The sequence below is a fragment of the Diadema setosum genome, chromosome 1, assembly GCF_964275005.1.
Source record: "Diadema setosum chromosome 1, eeDiaSeto1, whole genome shotgun sequence".
Lineage (NCBI taxonomy): Eukaryota > Metazoa > Echinodermata > Echinoidea > Diadematoida > Diadematidae > Diadema > Diadema setosum.
In genome coordinates, this window is record NC_092685.1 from 7,056,113 (window position 1) to 7,083,679 (window position 27,567).

A 27,567-nucleotide genomic window follows, 5' to 3' on the forward strand; every position below is an offset into this window, starting at 1 on the left:
CCTGTATGTAATTCCTCAAGTCTGCATAATACTGGCTGGCCTTCCAGGAATCACAATCATCCTGAACATACACAATGTTGGTCAACTTGAAAATGTCTGAAAATTACCAAACACAAAACTAGAACTCTAATGAAGCAGTCTATCTTAGAAACAAAGTTTGCCTTTCAAGAAGTTCAAGATTTCTCAGCAATTCACAACTTAGCAACCCTGGGATCAAATGAATTTAGATTTAATTTTTAAAAAACATGTAACCTGGTTATTTTCACATATCAATTTCTTTCTTTTATCACTCCATCACATTTGGAAACACCAGTGATGTATCGTGTTCAGAAAGTCTGGTTACAGAAGTGCAGTTTTCCATGATTTGATTCTCCTACACAAGAACATTTCAAAGAATGCTTGAGTACAGCGCATCCATACATGTATCAGCGGAAGAAATGAATGTAGTGTTGCCAACTACAAGAGCTAACAGATATCTGAATTGACCAAGTGTTTTGGAACACCCAAACCATTCTGTTGTAAACATCTGAATGTACCTACACATTTCTTGCAATTTCATTTAGCAAACTGGTGTAACCATAACTTTTTGCACCTGTTTTGTATGTAGAAACACTTGACGTTTAAGTTCTGTAATGTCAACCTTATTCAACTCAATATTTTAGTACATTAATGACCTCAAAGTGTTTGTCAACAGCGTGCAATGAAAAGCAAACTCCTCACTCCCCCCCCCCCCCAAAAAAAAAAAAAAAATGTTACTGTGATTTTGATCATTAACTCTTGATACTTGGAGAAGAAGAAAAACAAATCAAGAAAATATGAATTTGATGTGCGTTTTTTGGCATTTGGTGTAAAAAGTGCATGTTTTGCCAGTTCAGTGTAAAGAAATCAGCCTCTGCAAATTTAGGCCAGTTACAACATGGATTAAGTGGACACTCCACTACTGTTCAAAGACCCTTTAAGAACTATTTTATGTGCATACTGCTGAAGCTGCTGCATATACCTCAGTCCTATTGAATCAGATTAAGTGGGAGGTCTGGCAAATCTAGTTTCCATACCTTATTTGGATGTTGACTTTACCAGTAATTCACACACATTTTTAGCTGTTTAGCAGTTTTTAGGCTAAAGGCTGCATAATGACTGGCGAGAGCAACCGAAACTATGTGTCTTATGTAAGGCATCATGTGGATGGTACATATGTGTCCTATGATCATGACAGAGGGAGCTTCACTGTCTACACTTCAAGAAATGGAATCGTACAAATATAATCTTCACTTACAAAACATATTCACAAAGTTTTAGTAACAAGTGCAAATTCACTATGCTCTTGGGTCATAGTGCACTGTCTTCTTAACTCGCACTAAAATGGCTGACATATTGAACACTCTTATTATGGTGTATCTTAGATACTCAAGATATTTCATGTTCAGGTTGTGAACAATCAAAATTCAGTGGTAATGTGGAATTGATCAAATCAATTAAACAGTACTGGCTGAGCTTGACCATTTCTACTTTTATTGATATCTGTATGACAATTGCTACTTCTAAAACTATTCCTTCACCATACTGAACTGGCCTGATGAGGTTTCTGAAGCTTGTATTGTGCAGATGAACTTGATATCTGATGTCACTACGTAGAAAAAGAAATATGCACACTGCTCATAACATGTATATCCTTTTCATCTGCATTTAACTTTAAACATCATCTTATTCACTCGAAGTATTGTGGAAAAGGTAGATACAGTATAACAAGTACCTCATTCTTAATGTACCCCAAAAGAGACAGGATCAAGACTACCAAACTATGTGCATGTACATGTACTACCCTTCTTTCAACTGTTTTTTGTCTGGACAAAACAATTGCAAAAAGTAATCTCTATACTGTCAACAAAATGGTGACAGTTGACTTGATGATGGCAGTCCTAGAAGAAGGATCATGTTACATAGCTTGCATTCTCTACATGAGAAAGAAACTACAAATTTTGATTCAACCAAGATCCCTTCATCCCATTATCCACAGTTCTCTCTTTGCACCGTGCATCACAAGCTTGGCAAACGTCTGCTGTATATGCCATATATTTTGCAAGTGGCTGAATTCACAATTGAGAATCATGCTGTTGGCATAAGAAATAAGACTACATGTAGTATCATCTCTTTTTAAGAGGAAAAATGGCAATTCCCCACCTGGGAGATGACATTCACTGCATTTGCATTATGGAAGGAAATATGTTCGCGAGTTGTTAAAATGATTATATCAAATATTGCTTGACTTCTCAAATTTGTGAAAATAAAAATGCAATGAAATATACAGCACATACAGTATTCAACACCACTCTAAGAGTGACACCGTTTTCTGGCTATATGATGCCTATGCCTGACTCTCAAAAGCACAGAAATGGACCAGTTTACACACATATTCAAAATTAACAGGTACCTTGCGAGGATAAGTTTCTGACGAGCAAAAAGCTTGCCCAAGACATGCTTGTTATTGCAATTACAAATGCAAGCAAGCATTTTCCAAGCACTGAGAAATATTCAATGGGAGCTGATGCACTGAACATCTTGTTTCAAAGTCCTCAGCGAAATTATGAGCAATGTATTTCAATATGTCAGTACGCTGGTTCTCCTGTTGCCTTCGAGGATGTAACAGCTTGGAATTCTACACATCTACAGCTGCCTTCAGCTCTGGAAGCAAACTTTCAAGCTCTGATTCAAGATCCATCAGGAGTCCTATGGCAATGAAAGGGAGAAACATGAGATTAGTGAAGGTGATAGAAAGGAAACCAAGCTTGAATATGAAAACATTGGACTGATGATCATGTGAAAATGACAGGGGAACAAGAGCAACACATGTGCAAACATGCAGACTCATGTCTGCATGCTATGGTATGTGGTGTCCTTAGGAAATTCAAGCATACAGAAAATTATCTGATTCACTGATGTCCTCCCTTTGTACAGGGGTGAGGAAGGGATGCAGTGTAAAGGAATTGTACCTCACATAGCACGTATCCATCATTTTTAGATATTTCTGCATAAAAGGCATGTGATAAACATAGAAAGAAAATATGCCATTCTTTAAAAAGAAGCTGCTATGCTTTATGATATACTGACAGGTATTACATACCTTACACATACACAGACTCACCTGTGTTGGCTTTTGCATTTGCAATCAAACTGACAAATAGAGGCTGCTTGTTGAAATGTACCACCTGTAGGAGGGAAACAAAGTGTTTTATGATAATATACAAAAACTTGATAACCTCATAACTTGCACTGTGCTAATACTTTATAACACACTGTTTAAAAACAACATGGGTAACAGTGATATAATGATTTAAAATACCATCTGTCACTGTAAGAAAGGTGGCAAAGACAATTCTCATTATTCTATTGTCATTCACGCCATAAGAGAGTTCTGCAGACTAAAAGCATTGGTTCACATTAAAAAACAAAAACAAACATGGCATATAATACAAAATTGTTGCGAACAAATCATGCTAAACAGAACTGCTGAAGAAATAACATTTTCTATTTAAAAGCATAAGCTCTTAATTTGGATGAGGACAAAACATACCAGTACTATATATGCTAAAAATATACACTGTATCTACTTTACAGCTCTGTGCATGCCCTTTCAGTTAATTCCACGCGAGGGTATTTCCATTTTTGGAAATCATTTCTAAGGAACCACTTTCCTAATCAAGCATGAAAGTAAAATATATTTTTTGTTACACCTTCAGACAGTAAAGACACTGAAAAAATGAAACATCCGGCTTTGGTGACGAGCCAGTCGATGACACAACGAAATTATTTGCTCACCTGATATGAAGAGTAGGAGCATATGATGCTCTTATTGGCTGAGAGACCAAGTTTACTGGCCTGGTCAGCAGCCATGGCAAATGTGGCCAGGAAGGCGGGCTTCATGGAGAGCTCAGGTGTGGTGTCTGATTTCACTGCACAGTGGGCAGCAATGGAAGAGGGAGAATGATTATCAAGAGCTGTTGTATAACACACAGTTATTACATGATCAACTGAGCCAACACTGCATGAATACATATTGTTAAAGATCTTACACGCCATGACTGAGAATGAATTCCTAATCAAAAACAAAACAAAACAAAACAAAACAAGCAAACATTGAAAATTTGCTTATGTTCAACTCGTATGTACCACAAATGTTAAGTCTAAAAGGAATATGTTTGAGTGATCAAATATATTTTTCCTTCAGTTTCCAGCATTATCATGGTCACAGACATTGTTTCATTACATCATAATCAGTGAAGAAAACGGTCAAACTTTATAAGCATATTCTCAACTCGTATGTATCACAAATGTTAAGTCTAAAAGGAATATGTTTGAGTGATCAAATATATTTTTCCTTCAGTTTCCAGCATTATCATGGTCACAGACATTGTTTCATTACATCATAATCAGTGAAGAAAACGGTCAAACTTTATAAGCATATTCTCGTTATGTATTAGAGGGTGTACATACATGTACGTGTGTGTGTGTGTATGTGTCACAGAAACTTAATATCAAATTATGATTTAAATTACAATGTTAATGTGTTATGATGACATAATCTGTTACCTTTGATGACAGGAACTCCATCTCTGTCAGTGATCACAATGGCTTCCAGCCCTTCCACCCTGGGATGATAGTAGAAACATTACACAGCAATTACACAAGAGATTTGGGGAGACATATCATATATGCCATGGATAGAGTGATAACTGTTTACAAGACACAGACGGGGTATTCCATTCTTTAACTAGTTTTGATTACAAGTGGAATGAGAAATGTTATCAAGCTTGAATTCATCATCCACGTCTACATCCACAAGGTTTCGATGGTAAAATTTAGACTCTGCACTGTCCTCTCAATTTTTGGTTTTGTGTGACTGATCAAGATTGAATATGCTCATCTGTGCACTCATTTATTTTGGAATTATCACAGTTATTTAATCATTACTTACAAATTTAAAGTCACCATTCCTTTGTGACGCATTTGGACATCCTCTTGAAAACAAATTTGTTTCATTTACAGTTCTGAATTTCAATAGGTATCCTATTATATCACAGCAAATAAATACAATCCTGCATGCAACAATAAATTTTCTGCCAGAACACCAGAGACACAATTTGACTTGGCCTTTACACTTTAATATGGCTCATAGCTACAGCAGTGTTTGACATGAATTGACAACACATTTTTCATTTGCATTCATTCCAACTTTCTCATCCACAGGAACAGATTAGTGAAGAGGAACTGTATTCTTTCATAACATTGCAGTGGCACGAAATATCTAGTTGTAAATACACATTACATGGCTCTCTGAATCATCACACCATTTAAGCAATATGGGGATGGGTATCGCCTTGGAACAATGAATATTAGCACAGAGTCAGTGACATTCATCTGTGCTGCAGTACCCTGAAGTACAGCTGTAATATCACCCCTTAATTCAGGGATGCCCATATTATGGTGGTCATTTACATTTATAACCTACATGCAATGATAAAGTGATCAATGCCTTTTGTTTTAGTATTGGAGTTTTGTTACCCCCCCCCCCCCCCCAAAAAAAAAAAAAAAACCAAAACAAAACAAAACAAAACAAAACAAAACAAAACAAAACAACTACAACAACAAAAAAAAACAAAACAAACAAACACATGATTGAATACTCACATTTGTAACAGATTCCATAGGTATCTCTTTAGTTGCTGAAAAATAAGAAAAAAGATGGTGTTATATCATAACATGTCTTGCCACTAATGTCACAATGCAACACTGTTTAGTCAGAGATCATCAGATACTTCCTAAAGGGTCTATCAAATCAATGATGAAAACAAACATATATTCATGGGGGAAATGCAATTTTGGCCTCAAATTTACATTTACCTATTCTACTCAGTATGTTACAAATTGTACATCGGTTTGTATTCACACAAACCTCAACATCTCCACAAAGTCATTAGACATTGCTATCCAACTCTGAAAATAAATACAGTCCACCCCACCTACAGTCCACCCCACCTACAATCCAAAGGGACCAGAGAAATCCTTTGACTTACAGTACAAGATATTATACACAATGAAATTCCATCTGGGCCAGTCAAGCCCCTCGCCTTCAGTCTCTAATTAGTCTTAGCTTTCATTCCTTTCTCTCCCTCTCTCTCTCTCTCTGTCTCTTTTCTCTTACCGCGTCCCTAGTCTCATCCCTCCATGACTTACCTAGACTATTTCCTTCCTGATTATTCCTCCATTCGCCGTTCTGATTTCGCATTTCATAGTCTACATTGCTCACTGAATTCGTTTCCCCCCCCCTGCCCTTTGATTTCATGAATCTTCACTTCTCTCTCCGATCTCCATGATTTTCCAACCTTAACTTCCTCTTCCCCCTTCCATTTCATCTTTCTCCTCCCGATATTTCCAAACCTTTTACCCAATTTTCACTCCATTCTTCCTTGCAACTCTCTCTGTTCCCTTTTTTCATGTCTCCACGAGTGCAACCTCAGTTCAACTTCCAGCTCTCTGCTGCATGCTGCCTCTCACTTGTCATTTTTTGCCTTCCTTACATTCTCCCTATACGTCACTTCCCTCCTCAACTCTCCTCTTTCTACTATACTAGACAGAGTCTACTCTTTTGTCAAGCCACGATCCCTACCAAGGACTACATCATCATCGGTACATACACATGGTGCTACCACAAACCTTCCTCCCTCATTTACTTTGGGATACCATGGCCATGCAAACCTCCAAGCAATACACATACCTCCACCATGTTGTGTCCAGTGTTGTGACTTGTGTTGCCTTACAACTGAATCAACACTTCTTTCCGAAGAGGCAGTTTCACTAGGTGTAGGCCTAGGGTACAGAAAAACGAATTCAGTAGATTCTATGTGCTTTACAAGCCAGCTGATACAGTGACAGTGGCAAGTTAGCTCTTGACGCTTCCGCTTTGCCTTTGCTTTGGTTACACTTGCGTTGCAGTTTTGCCTTCCTTGGCCCTTGATTACGTTGACCAATGTCGGTGCACTACCATGAACTAGCAATGAACGTTAATTGGGTACATGTAAAGTTTAGGGGGTGATGATCAGCTGGCTATGAGGACAGATGACCGTGGGAAGCAAGCCGGACCGCAGCACTTCAGCAGGGAGCAAAGCATCACATGATTTATACACGCGCCGGTCCGTCTCCACTCCGCTCGCTCGTCGCCTCAGCTCCCGGGTTCATTCACTGTTCGGGCTAGCTCACCCAAGCGTGCTCCAAGCGAAACATATCCATCCGTGTGTACTGTATTTGGTACGTGCTAGCTGCGCGCTGGTATGGATACTTTGTGTTTCCCATTTTTTTTAGTTGTATAGCGCCCTCTGGTGTTAAACCGTGTTAACCAACTAGTTAAGTTCGACGTCGTCGAGGACGGAAATCGGACGAGTGTGAGCGCCTCTGCGGTTTCCGCCGAAAAGAGACAGCTTTCTGCCGAAATTTAGCGTCGAAATATCTACGAGGGTTATCTTTTGGCCATGGCGGCCAACATGTACAGGGTTGGGGGTAAGTTTGTTCACGTAGAAAAGAGAGATATCGGTGAACTGTTTCACGTGCCAAACAAGCTAACCAGCCCGGTCACCATTTTGTTTCAACCAGGCAGTAGGAGCTGAACACAAAGAAGGGACGCGCTGTTTCCCAGCCACTTGAGGAAGATGTACTTGGTCAATACAGAGTAATTTATCACCAATTAGATACTGCTTTGACATATTAGTGAGATTTCTGATGAGTATGTGTCTTTAGACCCTGTTTGCAGCCAGTTCGGAAACCGATTGAGCACTGCGCTTGAGCGCTTAATCCGTTAAACCTTTAAACTTATTAACTTTGTAATGAAATGAGCTGCAGCTTTCTAGTTTTCACCGCTTCGTAGACAATCACAAGTAGATGTAGGAAACACTACAAGTGAATATGTACAGATTATTTTTCCACATGTACACACTTTACAAATTCTGCACATTTTGAATGTTTCGATAAGACATGGAATTCCACACCATGATTAGGGTGGGTGTGGTGCGACTGATCTTGAATGAACATTGCCATTTTGGTGAATGAGTCACTATTCTTGTTAGTGCATTGGATAATTATAGACATTCCTACCTCTGCCAAGGAGGTTTTGCTGCTTTTACCAGTGCAGCGTTAGCTTGTCTTTAATTTTTTTTTTTGTGTGTGCAAAATAACTCCCGAAAGTTGTGAACAGAATCAGATGAAACTTCCAGGAAAAGTTGATCACAACACAAGGAACAGATGATTCAATTTTGGTAGTGATCCAAGAATTTTTAATGAATTTTTTGAGGAATTTTTTATCTTTTGGCAAATAGGGACAATGAACTTGGAGTTCAAGCTGCGCGTATTTGAGGTTTGCATACGCGCACTAAAGAGCGTGCTCTGCTCAAGGCACCGCGCATCAGGCAGCTGTGAGGTAAACACAAGATTTCTTTCATTGGGAAATTGGGCGGTTTTCAGCATGCATTCAGCATGCATGTTTGGGTGCGAATCATCCATATAGACCCAATATTTATGAATAAATATTGATGTTGGAATGAAGCTGCTTGGCAGATGACTGCACTCTCCAAGTGCTTTTCTCTCTCTCTCTCTTTTTTTTTTTTTTTTTTTTTTTTTTTTTTTTAATTCATAGACCATCAACAAGAATTCTAGAATGTTGGTTTCGAATTTCTATGTATGTGCAAGGGACTGTACCATGGGAATCCCACACTCCCAGCAATATGGTTCCCCCTGTATAATTCTTTGACAGGCAAACAAGAGACGGTTATTAGGACAGATTTCACAGCGTCTCAAGACTCAAATTGCCATGCTGACAGTTAATGCATGACCGTGATAAAGAATTTTATTTTGATTATTATTATTTTTTTTTACATAAAAACATTCTGTTGAATTTAATTCAAAGATGTGTTTAGTGTTGAAGTAAGCTGTCAGCTCGTGAGAGTCTGTTGAATGGCATTTGTGTTCAGGTCAATGTAGTTTATCCTCAAATGGAGGTACCTGGTAACAGTATTCTGAGATTTATTATATCATTTAATTCCTTTTTACTGTAGTATTTGTGAATCCAGCAGGTACTTACAACAACTTAATTTTCATTTCTTCCACATTCAACTGCCTTTAATGCACAAGGGCAGTAGGTTCATTGTGAATATATTTAGATGGCATGACTTCATGCAGTCATTCACCAGTCCATGTCCTTGAGCTGTTGTTAATTTCACTCATCTTGGTGGTTGTAAAATTGGTTGAAAAAAAGTATGAATGCTTCTGCCTACCCTGTTTAAATAATGTATTCACTAACACCATTGTGTGCTTGTTTTGTTCTTATTATTCCTCATAGTGATGTTACATGCTGAATCTGAGTAATTACTGTCAATCTTTGTTTTGTCACTGAAGTAATATGCCACGTTAGTTTATATACATGTAGTTGATCAGTGAAATTTTCAAATTTCAGGATCTTCTCTCTAGAACGAGGCAAAAAGAAAAAAAATATTGAAGAGAAACAGTAAAAAGGCACACGCAGTCATCAGAAAGTACAAGTATCCATGGGTCATTTGATATGAAAGCAATGACATGTGCAAGATTTATTAGTAGACATCATATAAAAAAGTAACTCGTCCACTTGATTTTGTTCAGCACTTCCATACCTGTTTCCTTAATTTTTCGTTACATTGGACACATTTTATGGTAATTTCTTATGCACAAAAATGCCTATCTCTTCTTCCCTTGTGCAGATTATGTCTACTTTGAGACATCATCATCCCAGCCCTATCTCATTAGAAGGATTGAAGAGCTGAACAAGGTACTGTGTTTTAGACTCAGTTTATGTGTGTACAGTTGAATGCAGTATGGGATTGAGTAATTACTGGAGTATAAGCTCTTTGTGTGTTTCCCCTTTTTCATAAATTTGATTTTTTTTTTTCATAGAGAATTGCCTTTTCTTTTTCTTTTTTTTTTTGACACATCAAATATCTTTGTATTAATCTAAAAATAAATTACCCATTCTGATACCGCAAAGGTTTTTATCACATGATTTAAAGTGAACACTTTGGTCATGATAACTATTGCACTTTACAAAATCACATGACACAAGTCCATCATCTTCCAAGAATTGATGAGTCTCATAGCTTTATTGTGCAAAATTGTTATATATGTGGAAATGTATTATTTTGATTGCCCACTTTACACTAGGATATTACACTGGAAACAAGGGTAATAGATGAAAGTAATTTGATTGATCAATTCTGTGTGCAAGGATATTCTGAATTGTAACTATGTATGAGTGTGAGATACTCCACATTTCAATTTGAAATTTTGAAAAATTAAGTGAAATTGGATTATAAGTGATAATCCTTCTGTCATTTTATTATGTGTGGTTAAACCTTTCATGTCTTTCTTTGAGATGTATATGCAGAGTGTGATGGTGGTGGTGATGATGAGGGAATGTTGAGGCAGATTATCAAAGATCAGTGGTATTAATAAGATATTCATCTTCCCATACTGTGTCAACAGACTGCCAGTGGGAATGTGGAGGCCAAGGTTGTATGTTTCTATCGCCGTCGTGACATTCCAAACTCACTCATTCAGCTGGCTGACAAACATGCAAGTAAGATGCTCCCAAGTTTGAAAAGTTGATCACCCTTGATTTGAGGATTAGAAGGACCTTTTGGCTTTAAAAGTGCTATTTGATTGTTTTATTAGTATTTGCAACATGAAATACAATGTGCTGTGACTTAACCCTATTCTAACTGGGGGGGGGGGGGGGTCAAATTGACCCCCCCCCTCGATGTTTTGCACCACAATTCCGCAACGCGCAAAGATTTTGCTGCGTCGTTTCATGACTTTTTTCATTGAAGTCTCCCGCATATTTTGAGACCAAATTTGTGACATCCGGGTACACCGTTCTGAAGTTATGCAATGTTTTGCATATGCATGTCAACCCGAAAACTGCTTGAATTCATGATTTCGTGTGCAAATCCAATGCAAACTGTGTTTTTTTGTTTAATTGATATGAATTAGATTATTTCAACTTTTAACCATTGAAATAAATCAATTCTAATGTAGATAAGCTTGAAAAAGTGGCTCCAACAAATTTTGGCAAAAAAACAATAGAAAACAAAAGATCGAAAAAACAATAAAATACATAAGAAATTAACAAAACAATAAAAACAAAAAATGATTTTGATTTCGCTATTTTTTTTACAAGAAAATTGTTTGATGTGTCTTGAGGAACTGTGACACAAAAATTTAATAATCCTTCAGTCTTTTTGATGGAGTTATAGGTGAAAATATGATTTCATGCGTTAATTTGCATAATTAATTTATTAAAAAATATGAAATCAACATTTTTCTATTGTATGACCATGCAATCTTGTAGTTGACATCCGGCTCTATGTTCAGGCAAAATTTTGCGGCGATCGTGTGATCGGCGGCCGAGATCTGAAGGGGGGGTCAAATTGAACCCCCCCCCCCCCCCCCAGTAAAAACCTGGTCTCAAATAGCCCAGTTAGAATAGGGTTAATTGTGACCTGTTGAAAGTGATTTCCTCTGTTCTGTGTTCCAGCTTGAATTTAAAAAAAAGTTAATAAAATAAAATATATGTTGCTTCCAATTCTTCTTCCCTCCCAATGTATTGTTGCTTGGAACATCATGTTTTCTGTATTTCCTTGTTATCTTTCTGTCTATCTATCCATCTTTCAGTGTTTTCATGTTCCTCATTGCTGTGATAAGTGGGAAACAGCTGAGATAATCTAAATTGAGCATGTATGACATGCAAAAGATGTACTACGAGATGTTGACTCATGAGTTCAGAGGTCAAAATCACAACGCAGTCAGTCCGCAGCACCCGATAATTCGCTCGTATTTATTCAACTCGTATGCAAGCCCGCTCTAGGCTTGCATACGTAATGAGCTGCGTAAGGGGATTTTGTCCTTGGGCTTTCAGCAACAAAAATACACCTTATGTTCACAAATTTGGTATCAAATTCAAGGAAAATATGTAAACTATCGTCACACGTTACTCAAATTATTGTAAATGAAAAATATCATAGCGTAATTTGAGCTTGAAAAATGATGAAAAAAGTAATTCGTGCAGTACACTTTCAAGACGTCAAAAAAATACCAAATTCACCTTGCGTCTCAATGAAAATGCTTTATTTGGTAGTCCATCTCCTAATCTTTGTATCCATGTAAATATCTTGACAATTTGTTGCTTAATCCGGTCAGGAACCAGTAAAATATACATCGATGTCAGTGCTGATCAGCTTGAAACTGTGCAATCTCAAGAGTAAGCTCTCTCATTGGACAGCGCTTGCATTCAGCGCTTGCATTACGTCATTACGCTTCTACAACGGTTTCATGCCACTTGCGGTTTCTTGGCACGCGTGTAGTTCAAGCGCTGAATGCTAGCACTGTCCAATGAGAGAGGTCTTTCGCGCCACTGTACACTTTGTGTGGAGCATACTTCCGGCTTAGGAGTGAATTTTACAGACATTTCAAAACGGAAAAACTAGTATAAATCATGCTTGCGTCTCCTTGACTCCAATATATGATGAGCATCTAAGTTTCCTCTCTACAAAAAAGCCAAAATCAGAAACAACAGTTTCTTAATCCGGTCAGGAACCAAAAAAGAACTTTAGACGACAAAATCTTCTGTGAAAAGCAGGTAAAATTTACGCAAATTCAACTGATTATATAGTCATGATAAGATCCGACGTTATACGCAAATTTAGTATCAAAATAAAGATCAAAGTCTGGAGAACAATTTACCGTGACTTGTAGCCATGACGAATGTATGTACAAGTCGCTACACTGTGAAAACCATAGCCCTATCAAAGTCTCGCAAAATCTCGCACGACGAGACACCTTTCGAACGCAAAGATCGTCAATGAGAGTGCTGAATAAATCTTGCCGGATTGGCTCATCAGCATACGTGTTGCGGACTGACTGAACATGCCAATTCAAAAGCAAAGTTGCAAACTGCTAAAGTAAAGCAACTTTAAAGTCAGGTTGATTTGTGGAGGCATACAACTAACCAATTCATTCTGCAATGTCAAATGACACATGCCTGTAATTTTTCGAGAAACACTGGATGGAACTGGGTTCAAGTTAACCTGTCGGAAAATAGTGGTGAAAATGGTGAATAATGAACATGTACAGTGTGCATTTGCATGTAATTCTATATTGAGTCATGTTGAGAGGGCAGTGGTGACTTTTACAAGTTTTTTACTTGTTTGCTTTAAATATCAATGACTCTTCATGGAGATGATTTTTGTAGTTTTGGTCAAAGTTATTACCTTGATACCAGTGATGCCAAAGCATCACACTTTGTGAGATATCAGTGATACCAATGTCATCCCATGTTTCAGTGACCGTGGAGGAGGAGCAGGAGGAGGCTCTAGAGGAGTTGAACGAGAAGCAGCGCCATCAGCTGAAGCACCGAGAGCTCTTCCTCTCACGACAGCTGGAGACCCTTCCAGCCACTCACATCAGAGGGAAGTGCACTGTCACACTGCTCAACGAGACTGAGAGCCTCCTCTCATACCTCTCAAAAGAGGTAAGATTGTAACCACCGAAAGAAGTACAAACTTTAAGCAGTTATCACTACATGGGCATACACCACTTAGATTGCCCTTTCAACAAAAGCATTGGAATACAAATATCCCTTTGATTAACATGTACACAATCAAGTTATGGACATTTTGATAATAAAGGGTATGTAAATCATTTGTACCTGTTTTGTACCCTGTGTAGGTACAGTTTGAGCAGATAGTCATTTGAATGTCAAGTGTTAACAATTCCACATTTTGTTACAGAAACAGCATCTTGTAGGGCTTCTTAAAATATCTAATTTTTCCAGATACCTCTTCAAGGTCTGTTGTAAAGGAAATGGTGTTTAGCGATTGTACGAATTACCTGTATGAGCGACAAATGGTTTGATATCAGTAGAAACACATTGGTAAGTTAGGACTTAATCTGTACGCAGAAAAATTAATGTGAAGCCACTCAGAGTATTTCGGGTACAGCCGTACTGGTGTAATAATATTGTTCTGGGAAGTTGACCTAGAAATTATGCCCAAGCCACTATTTCTCCTCTGAGGATGAAGAAGGCATACACTAGTTTCCTGTATCTGTATCAATGTTGTTTCCAACTTTGTGTTTTTGTGTGTGTTGTTGTTGTGTATGTGAGGTACATGTGTACTGGTACTTTCTGCTGGCCTTTTCATGGTTCAGAATGGATAATATCTAGGGAGAAAGGGATATGGATCCCTACTGTTACTAATGTTGCATCTTCCAATCTCATGCTTCTATTTCAGGATGCATTCTTCTACTCACTGGTGTACGACCCCCAGCAGAAGACGCTGCTGGCTGACAAGGGAGAGATTAGAGTGGGTTCTCGCTACCAGGCTGATATTACCCCCATGCTAAAAGAGGGTGAGCTTGAAACAGAGCATCTTGTTTACCTGTTTGCATCACCCATATGCTGAGAGAGGATGAGCCCTTTATTAGAGCATCAACTCACATGTTACTGGCATGTTAATATGTACTGAGAGAAAGTTTGCTCACAACATTTGTTTATGTGCTCAAATAATAATAATAACCTAAAGTGAGCCCATATAATGTCAAATGTTCGCCATCAAATTGACTTTCAGTAGAAGCAAGATTGACCAGTTTGTATGGACACAGCAGAATTCTGTCTGCTGCTGGTTGGGTATGACTATTTTGGAAACATGATAGATTGTCAAATTTCACTCCTTAATGGGCATTATTCTACCATGCATCTGTTCAGCTTATTTATGGAATCCCTTTCTTCCGTGTGTATTATAAATGTAATGCTGATGTCTTGTCTACATGTTATGTGTCAATGCTTCAGAGGAAAGTGACGAGCGTGACTTATCAAAGCTTGAGGATATTATCTGGAACCCGGAACACAGCATGAATGACAGGCATATTGACCAATTCCTTGTACTGGCAAGGTAAGGGACAAGAATGTATGAGCCTTGTGCAGCCATGCAGGTGCACATGATTTTGTGTGTACACTGTTTGAAGAAAATGATACCCTTGTGTGAAAACCAAAAATTACAGGCACATGCAGTGATATATAAACAGTATCGTCTTCAGTGACAAAGTACAATGTTTGTATTGGATTTAGGTATTCATAATCCATATGTTGTATTAACCCGTTGAGGACGAGTCCCGAGTATACTTGGGCAACAGTCTATGGGAAATGTGTGTTGTAGCAAAATCAAACCATCCTCAACGGGTTAAAGCCCTGCCCTATATCACTTTATCTTTATTTGATTGTTTGTGACAAGTGAAAAATTACTGAGCATTCCTTCCCGATTTATATTCATGTTTTGTCTGAGTGTATGTGACTCCTCTTTGACCCACACTGAAAACATTGCATCCTTAATCTATGTATATGTTAGGTCTGTTGGAACATTTGGTCGGGCTCTGGATTGCAGTAGCTCCATTCGCCAACCAAGTCTGCACATGAGTGCTGCAGCAGCATCCAGGGATATCACACTGGTAAGTTACATCACCTTTGACTTTATTTCCCTCATTTAAGAAAATGTCATGTTTAGTTCTTCTTAGGAAGTGAAGTTCTTGTTCATCGTAAATCAATTATCACTTAAAACTTATACAAGCCTGTCTAAATAAAAGATGAATATCCTCAATGGAGGAACTTCAACCATATCTTTCGTGTTGTAAAGCCCATACTGTATAAGCTGTTATTTTCTTAATTTTTTGTGAATTTCGCGAATCATAGTTGGATCGCGAATTTAACAACAGGCGATAATGTCTCCATGTGCCCTGTTAATAGTGCATTATCGTAAGCGTTGGCGTCAATTCGCGAAAACAACATCTCACGAAAATGTCTATGGCCTCGTCATTCGTGAAAATATCTGTACGCAAAAATAACAGCGTATACAGTATACGATCAGTGACTAGTCTTCTAATGAACCTTGCCATGTGAGATTTGACTTTATAACCTTTTAACCTTATTTGAGTAATTTTGTTTTCATCCATTTCAGTAGTTGTTTTCATCTCGCCCTCATTGTAAAATTGTTACCATGTGCAAAGTTATGACTTAGCAGAAAATATCGTATCTTTTTAATAGAGAATGCAATCCAAATATATTTGAATTCATGGAATGCAGCAATATTAGTAGATCAGCATCAGCAAAGTTTGAGGAAGATCAGACAATCCATTCAAAAGTTATAATTTTTAAAGTTTTGGTACAACCATGGCTAGATAAGAAGATTACAACACTTTGTGACATTATGTATGGACTGCGATCTAAAGAAAATAAAAACAAAATTATTTTCATTGTTATAGCATAATGAAAGATCACGTGACTTACCTCTTTCAGAAAGCAGGAGGAATTATATTACCCTTATTACTGTAAACATAGGTCAGTAACAAGTCAAGGGAATGTGCACAATTCATTAAAAGATTCCAGTAGATATCAATGAAAAGCTAAATGCTCTGAAATCATTACAGGGAGAGTGCAAAAATGTTATTTCTTGTGACTGGTTTTAATAGCATCAACACTTTCAATAGGACACATGGTTTACCATTGCATCTCAGTGCAGGATGATTTGATTGGGTTTCTTTGTCCCTTTTCTTCCCTCGCCACATTCAGTTCCATGCCATGGATGTACTGCACCAGCAGGGCTATGACCTGTCCAAAGCTATGGCCATTTTGGTGCCAACTGGTGGGCCAGTTATCTGCCGTGATCAGCTAGAAGAGTGGTCAGCGTCAGAGGCAAACCTCTTTGAGGAAGCCCTGGAGAAATACGGCAAGGACTTCAATGACATCAGACAGGACTTTGTGAGTTTTCTATCAGTGGCTTTTGCCGAGAATAATTCTCTCCTTCATTTGTGCTTTGCATTTGTGTTTGTATATGTTTGTGTGAAATGTCTTGATGATGTTATATATTATTGGTGTGAAATACAATGGCATTTAGTCTCATCCTTCAAATTATGTGTTCATCACAGGAAAGTAATCCATGTTGTTTCAATGAGATGAGAAGAAATTAATATGAATTTCGTTTTATTGAACATGAGAGGGGAGAAAAATATTCATGCTTGTGGTTGTTGTGCTTGAGGCCTTAGAGTAGCAACAGTAGGCCAAAACTGTCTTGGCCTCATCCATTTTATTTCATGTATAGTTAAAAGAGCCATTACCTTGTTGGTATGGTGGGATTTTCAAAACATGCTTCCTGCAAAGGAGAAGTCTACACCACATAAACGACAAGAGGGGAATTTAGAACACCAGAATATTTGCAAAGCACCCTTTCTTTGCATTAAAATTGATGAATAATGGTTTCTATGCAGGATATATCATTATCATTAAATGTCTGCTGAAAAAAAGGAATAATACATTATTGCTGTCTTCACCTTTATCTGTTGAAGCATGTTATAACATAGTGGGGGAAAAATGTATGTGTTCTGTATAAACTAGAGAGAAAGAGAGAGAGCAAATATTGGAAGATGGTATTCACTAATTATTGATATATGTTTTTATCTTGTAGCTACCCTGGAAATCTCTCAAGAGCATTGTGGAGTATTACTACATGTGGAAGACTACAGACCGATATGTCCAGCAGAAACGCTTGAAGGCTGCTGAGGCAGAGAGCAAGCTGAAACAAGTTTATATACCAACATAGTAAGCCATTTTAATAGCATAACATTGCATTTTCTACCCCCAAACAAATCTACATACCAACATAGTAAGAACATTACATCATTGTTTCCTGCCAAAATGAGGATATATGTATACTAACATAGTGAGCAACTTCAAGGCCTGATTTGACATTTCCCAAAAACAAATCTAAATACCAACAGAATAAAGCCACTGTAAAGGATGATGCCACATTCCCTTCTAACACACTATCTATTAGCTTCAAATAAGCTGGCATCATAATGCATTCTAATCATTAGTTTTATTGCAGTATACTTCACTTTGCTTAATCCCATGACAAGCTGTGACTTGAGTGTATGCAGTATACTCACATGTTATAAATATTTGGCTGGATTAATGTCTTCTTGCTGAAGACATATTCCTACGTCAGTTATATCAAAATTACTAACAGGCAAAGAGTAGATAACAAAGAAGCCTGATTGTTTACATGCTGATAGTAAAAGTTGCCAGTAAATGTCTTGAAAGTCTCACATTTAAACAGCACAAGACATATTCAAGATGTTAGATGAGGAGCCCCTGTGTGAAACATTGCCCTGTTTAGGGTCGGTAGATATGGATATACTGCGCTGGTGTTACATTTTGATGGCAGTGCCAATAGCAAGAGTTCTTATGCAATATGCTAAACTTTTACTGAATGTGTACAAGATGTTGCTGGTTTGCTTTCATATGTTCATCTTTATCAAGGATAAATTAATGTTTTTTTATTAAGGTATTCATGTCTAAAAGTGGTTTGGATATTGTAAGAGCAATGTTGAGAAAACAAAGAAAATGAGAATGATGAGGCTAATAAGCTAAAAGTACATACTGCATTCAAGCATTGAAATGTGGCCATATATTTTATGAGACTGACAGTAAAAGCATGTGCAGCATACAGTTAACTGATGTGTTTATTGGTCATTAAAATTTTCATCAGTTTTCCAAAGATTTTGTCTCACAGTGCAGTGTGTTAGTGTGTAGCATGGCCGATGTCACATGCCAGCTTTCTGCCAGATCACAATGATCTGTACAGCCAGTGGATTAGAGAAACTTTGTTGTTTTGTTTGTATTGTTGTATTTAATTATTTACCAATATTTATAAGAGTAACACCTTCATTTGCTCTCTGGGACATCAATATTAGACTATGGCAGAGAAGTTGATCTGTATTTATTTCACTCTCATTACTTTATTATTCTTTTTTTTCAAAGCAAAACTGTTGGTTTAAAATATAAAGCAATGTCAAATGTTGTGATGCTCCCTGTAGTAACAAGCCAAACCCAAACCAAATCAACATGGCCTCCAACCTTGGGAACAGACCTGCTGGCCTGACAGCAGGGGGTAATCCCCTAGGGCAGGGACCACCCCTACAGCCAGGGGCCAGAGCTTGTGAAAGCTGTCACGGTGAGTTCCTTGCCAGTGCTATCTTCTGTGCAGAATCGGGGTTCCTGGATGTATGAAAAAAACATCTACAAAGCTTCAGGATTAGTCAAGTCTCTCTGTTGAAATGTGAATGCATTTTTGTCGTCATTTTTTTACCTTTGTTTGAAATGATACTGAATATGTTAGTATTGCCATTATATAAATGTTTGCAAACTGTTGCAAAGTGTCTTAACTATAGATTTGAATGACATCCCCTGTTAGTAAAGGATACTATCATGTGTACAAATATGTACATTTGTTTGAGATTGTTCCATTTGTGTTAAGATAATGAATTATGAACCTTACTGACATCAATGGCTTGGTGCAGATATACTGGTAAGCAAATTCACCTTGAGCAGAAATTAGAGAGAAAGCCAGCTTTGTCTTTTCTAGTCATGCATTGAAATTTGAGCATGTTGCGAGATGTAGATGTGAGAATATTGCGGAATTGTATGTATGTGCACATCACAAGCACGTAGCCTGCAATATTTCACGTTTTATTTCCCTAAGGGGGGGGGGGTAGTATATGCTGCTTAAGTTTGATGTTCTGTATCGTATTTGGCACACAAATTTTATAGGTATCGATGGTAGTCTAATATTTCTCAAGTTTTGCACATGTTTGATTACATTTTATTTCAAGCGTGTCACCAATTCTTGCAGATGTTGCATAGCACGTTGCTGGCTTTTGAGGATATTGCACAGGAATTCGAGTATGTTGCAGCAACATGCTCAAACCCCTCGAAGACCACCTTCAATGCCATCAGAGTGTAATGATTCATGAATCCATTATCATATAAAGCTGTATTAGTTAACAAAATCTTTTTGATGTTATACACACAGCAAGCACATCTTACCAGTGGTACTCCTGGGGACCAGCTAACATGCAGTGCCGACTTTGCGCCACATGCTGGGTGTACTGGAAAAAATGTGGTGGCCTGAAAATGCCTACAAGACTTGGTGAGAATTTCATTGTCATTCTTTAACAGTGATGATCAAATGGCTGTATATAACATTTACATGTGGAAAGGCTACTGACATGACCACTCTTCGATGTGCATTTGAGTAGCAGTTTGATTTGAATATCAGTTTTTAATTATCATACTTGGGCTTTTCATTCGTGTATTGTCAGTGATTACTTTAGTGTCAAATAGAAGTTGATTCAAAAGTTGTACTGAATTGAACCTGTTTTCTGGAACAATGGGACATCTTAAAGGTCTGCTTCGTTTTGTATATTTTACTACATTACACTTGCATGAAGTACATACTAGTAGTTCTTTTATATTTTTGATGCATATACTGTGGAGATGTTGATGTAAACGCTAGAATAGTCATCAGAATGTAATCTTGTCATGCCTACCACTGTGCAGACGGAGAACGTCCTGGCAACTTGAGGAACCGTACAGAGCGCCCTCCCATGCCCCTGTCAGGCATGCATCGTCCGTTCTGCTGCACCATCAGTGGATGTGGCAAGGTGAGTGATGATGCAAAGTTCCAGTCTCTATTACAGATTTGGAACGCATTGCCTATATGCATAGTCAGACAATATTTATCATACTTATTAAATGAATTAATATTTTTCCCATTTGATGGTTGAAAGTTGGTTAATTTCCACATTGTCAATGATTGCACAGTGATGTTGCATTGTTTGGTTCATCAAACTCGGCATATTCTCAAATTATAGGAGGACAGTTAAGTGGTCAGGTATGGGACAAAATCTGGTAAAAGTCAGGGTCAAAGGTTTTGGTCAGCTTCTGAAATGCTGAATTCAAATATAACTTTTATTTAGTTTTCGGAAGTTGATGTATCCATGTGTAAATACAGGGAAAATCATATTTTGACATTTAGTGAATGTTGACTGTGGTTGTAGCCTAAGGATACTGTATGGTAATTGAAGGCATATTAAGCATATGATTGTCAAAATGCACTGTTTGCTTCTTCTTTTTTTGCAGAACCAAATTTCAGCAGTTTCATAAAATCAGCATGTACATTTTGTAACTTTAGACTTCTTTAAATCATTTCATATTTCATTTACTCTAGTAATATTCCAAAAATGGCTATAGCACGATAGGAACTTCAGCTGAAGGACTAGATACCAATAATGTTTCAGTGATCATTCTTTGCTTACAATCTATGCTCCATAGTGATTCCAAGGTGAATGTAAAGAAGTTTTGTTCATGTTTTGTTATCGCATGCCACAAAATGTTGACCCTCTGGCAGGAATTCAAGCTGAAGGCACACCTGGCTCGCCACTGCCAGACAGTGCATGGGCTGACCATCCGAACCAGCAACCCCAGGGCCCTGAGCCTAAAGACAAGGCAGGCCTTCATGCTGGTCACTACACCCCTCACACGTCTCTCTCGGTTCCTCTGCACCAGCATGCTCAACCTACCTCATGTTGCCAGGTCACCATTTGACCCCATCAATGTCGCTGCTGTCAAACAGGAATGTAAGTCTTCGCCAAGTCTTCCAGTTTAAAGGGCAAAGTCCTAACCAAGCTTAAATTGACTGATAAAAAAATAGTAAAGACAAACAAATTATAAAACAAAGAAATTTTGATGAGAGATTTGAAAAAAAAATATGAGTGCTGTGACATTTTCAGGTTTCATGATTTCATAAAACAGTTCATTGTGACATATGAACACTATATGAGGTCTGTATGTCATTGCCTTATTGGTCAGTTCAAGAAAGTATATCATGTGTCAATTCCTGGTAATGATTGTTTATTTTCCAGACATTGGTGTACACTTTAAACTCCATTCTGCTTTTGGGTTTCTTCCATCTCAGGCCAAAACCAGCTTGCGGCCGGAGTGCCCCCTAAGCTGCCAAAGCTCAAGAAGAAGGTCTGGCCAAGAGTGGACGTTGTCATGTCCAAGCTGGACACCTCATCATCATCAGATGCATCACAGCCCAAAAAATCAGCCCCTGGTAGGTAGAAACTCTAACCAAAATGGCCTATTCTAGCATTTGATGCACAAAACAGTGCGCATAATTTTACATATCATGCTATGTGTGATAAAGTAAAGAAAAACAGATATCTTGTAGAAAATTTGTTGCCCTTATCCATCTTTTTTTCTTTCAAAAAACTTCTCGAGAAAGAGAAAGTGAGTACATTGAAAAGGTAGAATATTGCTAGTCATCAGTTATTCCTACGTTAATTGCTTGTTTCATTTCTAAGCTCTGTCACACTCTCGTTCTTCTGCTGATATTTGTTTGCCCTCTGTATGCAGAGAGACCTACACCCAATGGAAATGTGCGCCCCACACCCAGTAACCCAGTGGGAACAATTGCCCCGACACTCATCAAAAAGAGACCTGCTGAAGACAATGGAGGTGAGTGCTGTACAGATCTTGATTGCTGTGAGAGTCATTGTGCAGGTCTTCGATCCAAGATTGTACTTACACATCTTGTGCCCGAGGGTGGAGTAGAGTGTGATATCATGTTAGGTAGAATCAGTTTGATCAAAGAATTTGCACTCTCTCCCAAGTGATAACACAGTCCATGTTTGTTTGAATTACGGAACAAAGTACAGATACTGTGATGTAAAAACATTTAGAAAAACAAAGAAGCTAAGACACTGATAGTGTATCTGATTTGATTTCTGGAAAGATAGCTGAGCAAAGCACAAGACCTCACTAATCCCAGATCACTCATAGACCTGTGCAGTGGACATGTTCTTCCTGTGATTTTCTTGTTGTATTAATCTTGTATGGGCATCTCATTGATCTTACTGTTTATCATCTATCATAACTATACTGATTATTTCCACAGTGATTAATAACTGTCATTAAAAACATTGTATGCATTTAAATAGCTTCATTATTGCTATGGTATGTTCTGACATGTTTGAATTCATGATGCATTTTTTTTTCTTTGTTTATGTAGCAGTATATTCCAGTTAAATTTTCTCATATATGTCATCCATGTACATATTTCTACCTCTTAACTTGGAACATAGCTGGACCCCAGACAAAGCGCACAACTGTCACAGCCCCTCGTCAATACAGGAGAAGTGAGTCTCTGTCTGCAAGACAGTCTCCCGTCAATCAAGTTCTTTCTTTTCTTTTCTTTTTATTTCTTTGCCCCATTTGTTTTCTATAGTGTTGTATTCTGATAATGCTAGGATGACCATACAATTTATGAATATATCAAATCTTCTTATGCAGTGAGACTGCATACTTGCTGTCTCTAGCAAAGAGAGCAGCAAGCATGCACATCGTCAGTGTTGGGAAGATTGAGAGCATTCATTTTTTTAATGAAATTTTGTGTTTAAATGTTTTCATTTGTAGGATATCAATCTGTATCAAGCAAGTACTTGTAGCTATAGCCTGAAAGGCATGCAAAATGCTGCAAAATATATTCTAAGTATGTGAGAGAGTTAACATGTTATGTTGTGGCTCAGGATGGAACTGAAAAAAAGATAGTGGAAGATAATAGAGAGACAACTTGCCATACATCTTGTTGAAGAGGGATATAGTAGTGTAAAAAACAAACAAACAAAAACAAAACTAGACTAGTACAGGTATGCATCCCTGCTGTAACAATAATATCAGTGTCGTAATTGGATATAATGATGATGTAATGACAAAAATGAAAGTTATGATGATGAGTATAATGATAATGGTGATAAAGAGTATTGCTTTGTCGGGGTTCAGTACTATTTTTATTTTTCATTTTGGGTCATGAGTCATATGATGGTTATTCAATTGAGAAGTTCCGTTGGGGTGTCCGTGTGGACTGATGCGTAACTCTGCTTACAATTAAGAACATGTAGGAAAGAAGAGTTTACCTGTGGGAACAGTGATTTCAAAAATGTTCAAGATATCACATTTGATGCATATGTGTAGGTCTGTTGTATCATAAAACATCCTACCATATGAAATATTTGCAATAAAACCTAAAATATAAGGAGATATGAGAGTTTTTCTCAATAAACCGTAACTGTATACGGTTTAGTCTAGAAACATTTTTATTATAACTATTGTTCACATTTTGTGTATTTAACAACACTTAACATCAATTATACGGATTCAAATTTTGACAGTGGTTGTTTCTATCCCTAACTCACATTTTAGAACTATTTGAAAGCACTAATGCTGGGTTTTTGTTTCATCTGCAAATTGTAAATTATGCCTTTAAAGGGGAAGGCTAGTAACTGATCAGTGGAAATCAATGGAAATGCTGGGAGATGATTGTTCCAATCCTTATGGGATTCATTCAAGAGTACATTATCATATCTATTGTTGTGTGAAAACTATTTGCTTCAGAATGGTCTCATATTCAAGTAATGTGCAGTTTAATGTTTCCAGGTAAGCGTCCCTGGTCAGTGACGGGGCATTAATCTGCACATTACTTGAATATGAGACCGTTCTGAAGCAAATGATTCTCACACAACAGTAGATATATAATGTACTCTTAAATGAATCCCACAAGGATTGGAACAATCATCCCCCAGCATTCGCACTGATTCCCACTGATCAGGTACTAGCCTTCCCCTTTAACTCTACTTGGTCTGATTTCATCAGGACCACTGAGAGTAGTTAGCACCCCCAGTAGATTTCCCAAGAGTGCATACCAGGTCTTATGCTGTGCTTGTTTGATCTTTGACAGGTGAATACGGCGAAGATGGGAAGCTGCGAGAGGTGGGTCAGGTTGGTGCGACTCTTTCTTTGTTGTTCTACCAACAAATGAAGGATAAGCATATAGAGCACACTCAATTCCTTCATCAGCACTTCATCCACAAGTCCTTTTGAATAATCTAGTCCGACTCATCATCCTCTCCGTCAGTTTAAAGTTTAAAGTTCTGAATTCATACAAACCTTCATATTTTCAGAGGGCACTTGCAAAGCAGTACACAGAAATTGATGGTATGAGGACTTCCAAGTGCCTGGCTTTCAGTTCGCACTGTATTGCAGTATTTAGATCAAGGACAGTAGTGTACCTTATGATTTCTGTCTTTCTGATGTTGTGGAATACATTTCAGTATAAATTGTGATTAACTGAGGAACTTAGAGAAGCCTAATTGGATTTGTCCTCAGCTGTGTATGCACTATGAAGAACTTCAGTTAAAGGAAACATGATGTCCTTCTGAGGGGATGTCATTCCATTTTTTCTTTCGTGTAGACTGTTTTGCTCAGATTGACTGTGAGATTTCTTTCTAAATCCTCTGCTGGAATATCAGCTGTACCAGTCCAAGGCTTCACATGAAGAGCTATTCTCTTGATGTTTTACGTATTTGAGCACCAAAGTGTTTTGAGAAATCTACTCCCATCCAAAGATCAAAGATGATGGACTGTGCTAGCTCATGTTTCATAACTTTGTACCCTAAGAGAGTACATAGAGTGACTTTGCAGTTGCTCTCGTTAAGAGTTACATGAAATGCAGAGATTCCAGAACCAAAATTCCCGAGTTAAGAGAAGTGCAATCCCTCTGTGACTTGAAATTGCCCTCATTCATTAGAAGTGTGTTTTATTTTTATGAATTATTTCTCACAACATTGACTTTGTCGAAGGAGCTACTGTGATAGAGAAATATGTATATACCATTGATGAAAGTTATGCCTTGCAGTTTTGTAAGCGCTTTTTGGAAATTTGGTGTATTTTTTTTTTTTCCTGCTTGCAGGGTGACCCTCTGTCCAGGAAGAAGCGTCCCATCAGCTGGATGGATGCTCCTGATGACGTTTTCTTCCATGCCGATTCTAACACCAGGTAAGATGGCTCTAACCAACAGCTGTGACAGATACTGACATTTTACTTTTGTTTGGTCTTCATACTGCAGTTTTGTCACTACTTGTTCAGTTTGTTCAAATAGTAAAAAAAAAAAAATAGAATTTCAAATCCTCTGTCGAAGGAAATGAAACTTGGAAGAAAAAGAGTATAATTTCACTATAGTTCATAATTGTGACAAACTACAGTGGACTCCCGTTTTAACGAAGTCCTCAGGACCGGCAGTTTTCTTTTGTTATATCGAAATTTCGTTATAACCGAACTAATTAACAATAAAAAACAAAGAGCTGGTAATGTTATGGTTTTAATTTTTATTTCATTGTAACTGGAATTTCGTTAGAACTGTGTTCGTTATAACAGGAGTGTACTGTATCATTAAGATAGAGATAATTTGTATAATTTTAGTTTAATCTGTATTGTGATAGATCAAATGAAAAAGAAGGAATCGACTGGGATACAAACCTGTCATGTACTGCTTGTCATGCAGTGAAATTATCATGATTAACACACACACATACACAAAAAATTGTAGTCTTTGTGTAGTTTTCAGTCAAGATTGGGGAAATTATGCTGCACCTCAACATATTGCGAATTCACCACAAAACATGGTTAATTCTCTTAAGGTATGAGAAGCAACTGCAATTCAAAAGATGACTGTAGCAAAGAATTGTACCAATGTGTCAATTATAAGTTCATACATGTTCAAAATAATGCTGAACTATCGTATACAGCTGTCAAATATGCAGTAAATACTGGTGAGTTGTGTAGCTTCTAATGGATGCGTAATCCAGGGATTTTGTTCCTGTCTCTTCAAGCAGGAAGTTGAGGAAACAGCTGAGTGTGCAGGCCCAGCGCCGCCTGGCTCGCCGTCCATGGACCATGGCCGTGCGACCTTTGAACCCTGGCGTCCTGTCCCAGCAAGTCCAGATGGCCAAGTCACCCTCGGTCCGGCCTCCAGTAGACCCCATCGTCATTGATGACTGAACCACGGCTCACTTTTTCTTGTCCCCGCCCACCTCTGTGAGGTTTGAATGGTTTAGGGCAATCTGACAAAACACTTGAAACAAGAGTATGACAAAGCTTCATCTGGATGAAGGTAGAAATTTTCTATAGTGTTGATAAATTCTGGACACTATATATGAACAATTCCAACATTAGAAAGAAAAAGAAAAAGAAAAATGAGCATTAATTACATGTACTGGCACTGGCATAATCAAGGAAACTGATTGCTAATCAGAGTCATAGTTTTTATATGATAGTACTTTTTCTTTATTTTTTATTTTATTTTTTTTTTTTTTTTGGTACTACCCAGTCAAACCTACTATCTCCACATAACACAGAAATTCCAGTTGTGCTGAGTGTATTGAAATAACCAGAGGCTCCTGTAGAGGGATGTTTAGAATATGATGTATACTATGTCAGTGAGAGAAAGGTTGCACAGGTCTTTGACACGCCACTGTAGACAATTGTAAACAGCCATAGCAGCCCCAGCTGAAACATACATCTTTTTGCCTGTGAGGCCTATATTCTGGCATTGTAAAACAGGGGCATCTAAGGCAGCAAACAATTGTTACACATTAGCATTTTCATATGAACTCATCTTTGTTATTTTTATCAATAGTTTATTTATCATTTCAGATCACATGGCAGAGTGGTTTAAAAAAAAAAGGGGGGGGGGGAAGATCCATCGATATCCCATG

General features: G+C 37.8%; 2 protein-coding genes across 2 annotated transcripts; one reads left to right on the forward strand and one right to left on the reverse strand.

The window, feature by feature from the left end:
* Nucleotides 1-740: 740 nt before the first annotated feature.
* Nucleotides 741-7,168, reverse strand: LOC140233797 (ragulator complex protein LAMTOR3-like). The gene is made up of 6 exons (XM_072313894.1): nucleotides 6,773-7,168; nucleotides 5,686-5,720; nucleotides 4,588-4,646; nucleotides 3,817-3,950; nucleotides 3,143-3,206; nucleotides 741-2,727 (listed from the first exon to the last, which is right to left on the reverse strand). The coding sequence occupies exons 1-6, from the start codon at nucleotides 6,779-6,781 to the stop codon at nucleotides 2,657-2,659; spliced, it is 372 nt and encodes a 123-aa protein (XP_072169995.1). The 5' UTR covers nucleotides 6,782-7,168; the 3' UTR covers nucleotides 741-2,656.
* Nucleotides 7,169-7,408: 240 nt separating this feature from the next.
* On the forward strand, nucleotides 7,409-27,061 carry LOC140226319 (metastasis-associated protein MTA3-like). The gene is made up of 19 exons (XM_072306816.1): nucleotides 7,409-7,551; nucleotides 9,777-9,844; nucleotides 10,555-10,648; nucleotides 13,410-13,597; nucleotides 14,358-14,475; nucleotides 14,915-15,017; nucleotides 15,471-15,570; nucleotides 16,688-16,876; nucleotides 17,580-17,713; nucleotides 18,991-19,127; nucleotides 19,986-20,102; nucleotides 20,513-20,616; nucleotides 21,363-21,591; nucleotides 21,930-22,070; nucleotides 22,373-22,474; nucleotides 23,101-23,154; nucleotides 24,753-24,793; nucleotides 25,764-25,849; nucleotides 26,686-27,061. Exons 1-19 carry the CDS (start codon nucleotides 7,524-7,526, stop codon nucleotides 26,849-26,851), a joined length of 2,199 nt encoding a protein of 732 aa, XP_072162917.1. The 5' UTR covers nucleotides 7,409-7,523; the 3' UTR covers nucleotides 26,852-27,061.
* Nucleotides 27,062-27,567: the final 506 nt, after the last annotated feature.